This window comes from Mus caroli, chromosome 4 (assembly GCF_900094665.2).
Source record: "Mus caroli chromosome 4, CAROLI_EIJ_v1.1, whole genome shotgun sequence".
NCBI classification, from domain to species: Eukaryota; Metazoa; Chordata; class Mammalia; order Rodentia; family Muridae; genus Mus; species Mus caroli.
The window spans coordinates 47,373,634-47,380,311 of NC_034573.1; the positions used below are offsets into that span (position 1 = coordinate 47,373,634).

At 43.7% G+C, this 6,678-nt stretch overlaps 1 protein-coding gene across 1 annotated transcript in view; it reads left to right on the forward strand.

Moving 5' to 3' along the window:
• The window catches only part of Tal2 (TAL bHLH transcription factor 2), an 8,538-nt gene extending 2,949 nt beyond the window's left edge, over positions 1-5,589 (forward strand). The window contains exon 2 of the mRNA XM_021161611.2: positions 2,686-5,589. Within this exon, the coding sequence (XP_021017270.1) occupies positions 2,696-3,025 (330 nt within the window). The 5' untranslated portion in view covers positions 2,686-2,695 and the 3' untranslated portion in view covers positions 3,026-5,589. The remainder of the gene's footprint in view (positions 1-2,685) is intronic.
• The last annotated feature ends 1,089 nt before the right edge of the window (positions 5,590-6,678 follow it).

A 6,678-nucleotide genomic window follows, 5' to 3' on the forward strand; every position in this document is an offset into this window, starting at 1 on the left:
CCCCCCCCCCGCCCCCCACAGGACTAGAGTTGACTTGGCTGTGAGCTAAACCCTCTTTTGATAAGACAACGGTTGCCCCTCAGTCCTGGCCTGCTCTGGTGTGAACAAAACCTAATAGTTTTCTTCCTGTCTTCGAGACTCCTTCATGTGGCTGCAGGTGATGTTTTCTGCTTCAGGTAGAACTGGGATAAAGTCCCGGCAGCATGCTTTTATGGTAGAGCCAAAAAGCAAATTATTCAGAAATGACTCAGGCTAGAGACAAGATAATGAGCCAGTGTACATTTCTAACCTGGAAGAGACCTGGTTCACCCATCTGTTTTCCAGGGCGATGTGGTCTTCCTGGAAGCAGGCTCTAGGATGTAAGTGATGTTTCTCTGTATCTACAGAAGCTGTCATCAGGTAAACAAAAGGGCAGCCATCTCCTGAGGGTCGTCAAGGCTGAACCCTACTTCTGAGGTTGCAGCAGCAGTACAATAAAGCCATACCCTGACTTAGGATGTAGACCTGAACCCTCCTTCAGAGTCGGCCAGAGGTTGAAAACACACATTGAAGATGTATTTGACACACCTGACTTAGAAGATCATTAACTTAGACTAGCCTACCTCAAATGTGCTCAGAACGCTTACATTAGCCTACAATCGGGCAAAATTGCCAATCCAAGTCCATTTTATAAGAAAGTAGGGAAATGTCACGTATAATTTTTAAAAAAGATTTATTTGTTTTATGTGAGTGCACTGTAGTTGTCTTCAGACATACCAAGGGCATCAGATCTTATTACAAGATGGTTGTGAGCCACCATATGGATGCTGGGATTTGAACTCAGGACCTCCGGAAGAGCAGACAGTGCTCTTAACTGCTAAGCCATCTGTCCAGCCCTGTTACATATAATTTATTGAATACCTCGATCTACAAACCACTGGCAACACATTAGTGTGCACTGTAGCTTACTCCAGTGATAGCACAGCTAACAGCTGCAGTTGATCCTAGCATCTCCAGAGTGTATTTTGCTATGCTATGAAGACTCTTATTATACAGTCAGGATTAGGAGGAGGCTGGGTAGAGCTGGTCCCTTTCCTTAGGCCTCCTAAGGTTCATGCATGCTACAGGCAAGTGCCCTTGCCCAGGAAGGCCAAACTCACTCTGTAGCTCAAGGAGTCCTTGAACTTGAAATCCTCTTGCCTTAGCCTCTTAAGTGGCTAGGGCTGCAGGCCTGCACAGCCAGGCCCAACTTAGAGCAGCTCTTTAAAGAATCTGGAGAAAGAGAAGGGGAGACTGTGAGGAGGAGATTGGAGAATGAGGAAAGAGCATGAAAAGTTAGCAATGCACATCACTCTTGGGCAGGGGCAGAGGGCCTAAGTGCTCTGGGAAGCTGAGGCTGGAGCAAGCACCAAGGAACAGCAAGTGAACCACCAACACCAGGCTTCCTAGGGGTGAGATTTGACTCACTTGCCAGTGTGCCATGATGATTCCCATTTTAATGCACTATTCCGGGCCATGTGGAGGAGAAAGAGGATCCATGCCTCCAACAGTTAAAGATGGCAAATGAGATTCGGCAGTATTTGATGATCCTTCCTAATGTGGAGAAGGTCAGCTATGGAAAGGCCAAGAAGGCCAGGTGTCTTCTGGAAGTCCATGCCACAAATCACAGGCATGTTTCCTTTTCTTCTTATCAGGCTAAACAGCTGCATGTCTGCTGTCATAGCTCTGGGTATCTCGTCTCGGCCCTTTCTCACCCTGCTCACAGTTCTCCAACTGTGAACATTCTAGCTATTGGAGTTTGGAGCCCAGTCCTCCAGATGAGGTCGGCCAAAGCAAGGAGAGCTGTCCCATCTTCTCCAATCCAAATATCACTTAATTTCTCCATTCCTGAAAGTTCTTAATACACTGCACATTCACATCCAACACTCCGTGGGCTAAGTATGAATTTTAGTCACACATGTACTTGAGTCTGTACTGGAGATGATCTACTGGGAAGGATAGTTATGATGGAGGTTGGAGATGTAGCTTAGTTGAAGGAATGTTGCTCAGCATGCCTGAACCCCCAGCATGCATACACCAAAGCATGGTGACACATGCCTGCATTCCCAGCATTCAGGATGTGAAGGTAAGAGATTCAGAAGTTCAAGATCACCCTTGGCCATATTGTAAGGTTGAGGCCATCCTGGAATGCGTGAGATCCAGTCTCAAAACGTGGGGGATGTGGGATGAAGGATATAGGAAAGAGACTAGGTGCAGTTTTTTAATGGTGACTGCAAAATAATCAGGGAGAAAACGTGACAGCATGCTGGTCTTTGGCCCTTTCTTCTTACATCTTCTTTTCCTTCTTAAAAAAAAGACATTTCTGGGGCTGGAGAGATGGCTCAACGGTTAAGAGCACTGACTGCTCTTCCAGAGGTCCTGAGTTCAATTCCCAGCAACCACACGGTGGTTCACAACCATCTGTAATGGGGATCCGATGCCCTCTTCTGGTGTGTGATAGTAACAGTGTACCCACATACAGGAAATAAAAAAAAAACTTTTAAAAGACATTTCTAAAACATGTCTTTAAAAGTCTTAGTCAAAATGAATTTCCTAAAGTCCAGGTTGAGAAGAGCTAACACTGCAGGTTCTTGGCAGAACACGTGATTATAACTGTGCCTCTTACAAGAGCTTGGCCACCAAAGCCCCTTTTCTCTCCCATTGCAGGAACCTGGACATGACCAGAAAGATCTTCACAAATACCAGGGAGCGGTGGAGGCAGCAGAGTGTCAACAATGCCTTTGCCAAGCTGAGGAAACTCATCCCTACTCACCCTCCAGACAAGAAGCTGAGCAAGAACGAGACGCTTCGCTTGGCAATGAGGTATATCAACTTCTTGGTCAAGGTCTTGGGCGAGCAAAACCTGCATCAAACAGGAGTCGCTGCCGCTCAGGGAAACATTCTGGGGCTCTTTCCCCCAAAGCCCCGCCTGCCAGATGGGGATGACAGAACTCTACTGAATGACTACCAAGTTCCTTCCCCTGGCCCAAGCCACGGGGCTCCCTAAGGTGGTGGTGACAGTCAGCCCCCAGGGCAGCACTGGTTGAAGAGTCACATGATTTCATGCTGTGGTGAGGTATGACACCGGAAGTGAAGTGACGAAGTGATGAACAGCAGCTGAGAGCTGAAAGGAGACTTGAGCAATATTGCTCGAGTCCTATTACCCCAGAACTTCAGGTGGGGAAAAAAACCAGCAAAACAAAACAGCTGTAAGTTTAAAACTGCTGTCTCACCCATGACGTCAGTAATGAGGACTTCCTTAAGACTGGATCTCAGATGAAAGAACAATGCTTGTTGCCCTCTGAATATATTTAAACGTTTACTTTGAGAAAGGAGACGCGTTTGATGGAAGGCAAACACATGTTAAGACTGATGAGTGAAGAGTTAGCCACTGTGGAAACCAACCCGGGAGAGCCATGGGGCCCTCTTTGGAGGGATGCCCCTCTGGAGCAGAGCAGTGAGGATTAAAGCCTCCTTTGACCTCTGTGGAATCATGATATTCGACTTCAGTTGAGCCTCTGATACATATACTGTCTCTGAGACCAAATAGCAGGTTTCATCCGTGTAAGGAAAAGTCTTGATAACTTACGAACTGGACTTCATAGGTTTTCTTATAAACGTTAGCTAAAATGAGCGCGAGCACACCCTTAGTTTGACACACTTGGTACTGACTCTTTTAATTCAGCCCAAATTCATGCTGACATAAGTCCTGTAAAATTAAATAATTACGAAAATCTGAATATTGCCATTTTATGATTCATTGAGGGTAAACAATAGAAATAGAATACCAGATGCTAATGTACGAGTGCTTTTGACTTGGTCTTCCTGCCTCCCACAGAGCATTTGCTCATCCTTAAGCTGGGGCAGAGTAGCACCCAGTAAATCAGTAGCACACTGTGGATCTTGCAGTCATCACCACGAACCAACCTGGTCCTGATGGTGCCTGGACTCAAAGATAAGTCCAGTAGTAGCTGAGCCCCAGTTGCAGAAAATGCCTAGCTCTGGAACATTTTATTTCCCCAAAGTTCTTTTGGCTTTATAATCTTTTGAATTACAGGTGGGCAATCTGTGGATTGTGGTTATGAATTTTCGATAGCTACACAATATAGAAACTTAAGCTTCTTTGTCTCTCTAGAAAGTATTTTCTTTATATGTAACAAGGTGACTGTCATTCAGGTCAATTCAGCCGATGCACTTATAGCACACTGGGTTTCCCGCTAAGTCCTTTATTTAACCTGCCCTTGATTAATCTCCCCACAGAAACAGTATAGATTATGGAGACAAGTGAGCACAGAGGCCAGGAGATTACTTCCTTCCACCCCAAGTGTGCATATCATTCTTAGCAGCCTGGGGAGAGTCAGACACTGGGACATTTCAATGATTTTGTGTAACACTGACCTCTCGTCTGGCATTAGATTAAAAAGAGTACATTTGGCATTGCTTTGCTTTTACTTAGCTTCTTTGAATGTGAAGAAGGCACAGAGGACCTCTGTCCCTAAATGCAGGACTTTTGTGCCATACACAGAATACGCTTTTCCCTGCTTGCTGGGGCTTTCGTCTGTGCTCAGAGAGGGCCTTCCCTGAAGTGCTACAAGGACACCAAATGAAATGAGGAGGTTGAGCTGTAATTATACTGAATGAGGGGGGTGATTATTTCAAGAACCCCTAGAGGAAATCCTTTCAAAGATGAATAAATCTTTGCAATATTATTATATGTGATGTACTTCTTGAAATATTTCTTCACCTTAAAATTTCTATACCAAGTTGTATTAAATTAACATCTGAAGAAGAAGAAGAAGAAGAAGAGGAGGAGGAGGAGGAGGAGATGAGGAAGAAGAAGAAGAGGAAGAAGAAGAAGAGGAGGAGGAGGAGGAGGAGTTGTTATTACATCAGGCCCAAATAGTCACGGTATGTGTGGGACTAGAAGCTAAATCAAAACTCTCTGTATGTTTTTCTCTGGTATCTTCATGCCAGGCATGGTGGTCCTAGCAGTAAGAATTCATAGTTCAAATGCATCATAGTCTACCAGATGCTACATCTGTTTATGGGTCATTTGAGTCTAACAGAAGAGTTAAGCCACATTTTCTAACTATGCTCCTCTCTTCCTTGAACTAAAGTGAGTGTCTGGTCTTCTTTGGACTGTAATGGAAGTGTTTAGCAACCACATCCAAGCTTTATACAGACTGTCTGCTTGGTCACTCCACAGAGAAGAAAAAAGGTCCAGGGAGTTTCAGAATGGCTTTCCAAAGGTCTCGGGGCCATCCACAGAGGTCTAGGACACAGATGTCTGTTTCTTGACCCTTTCCAGCTTTTCCTTAGTGCTGATCAGTCAACGTGTATCTGGGGTTGAAAACAAACAAAAGCGCCTTACCGTTACATTAACCTCTTCCTGAAAGCATTTAGTGATCTATGCTTTTTTGTGACACAAAATTATCATGCTTTGTAGAATGTGAGTAGATGTGTCAACCAAAGATTTTAAAAAATCTGTTAGTATGTTTTGTGAGTTCTTGACCATTAATTATAATTTGCTATTTAACTGTTAATTTATTACAAATAAATTATTTAAGAAAATAAATCGTCCTTTAATTTTTAGGTATAATTTCATCAATATACTAAGCATCCACTTTTAGGGCCTCTGTACTGATTTGGAAAAAAAACCTTTTCATTAGTTTAGGAAAAAAATTAGCGTCAACTGACACCTTTTCCCTCAGCTGACATCCTCACAGCAACACACCATCTTCTTTCCCTCCCCTTCCCTCCCCTTCCTTCCCCTCCCCCCTTTCCTTTCCTTTTCTAGACAGTTGTACCACATAAGATCCCCATGGTAAGACATCATGGGGGTAAGAATCTTGACATTGTGGCCATGAGGGCTGATCAGTTGGAGTTAAGAGCAGCCCAGATGGAACATGGCAAGTCATATTTTGGGGTTCTTGGCAGGGAAACAGACATAATAGCAGAGAGGGTAATGTGCCCAGCTCTACTGGTGACTAAGGTTTATTATAAATTTAAAGGTTGTGTGTCATTTATGCTAAAACTTAATAACCAAAGGCAGGGTGGAAGCCCCTGAGTGAGAGTAAATATTTTCTACAGCACAGTCTAATGCTTCTCTTTAAAGTTTCCCATAATTACCATCCAAGAATAATACCCCTTACAGCACCTGCCTTGGGAATTTCATCACCTAAGAATGGCTTAGACAGCCAAAATAAGTATTAAATTATGCACAACTGGCATTGTCCTTAAAAAGGCAAAAGATGAAAGGGGTTGGGGATAATGGACAGCTTAACTGCTGACCCACAGGCCAAAGGTTAGTCAAAAGTCACATCCTTAGCTAGAAAGGTCAACGGACACGAAGGGATCTGAAAGTCCTATAGCAATGCAAAGTGAGGGCTTTGCAGCAGGTGTTAAGAAAGGAATGCTAGGCTGGACTGACCTCCAAGGATCTGGGGAGGCCAAGGGTGGCAAGGTCTCCCCAACCAATGTCTTCTTGTGCCTCACTTGCAGTTTACTGGAAACAGACAGACATGTATGGCTTCCTTTTCTTTTCTTTTTTTTTTTTTTTTTTTTTTTTTTTTAGAAAGAATATTTTTAAATAAAAAGTACATTATTAAATAAGAGTATCATATTACAGAAGGTGACCCAGTCTCAGAAAGAAAAATAACC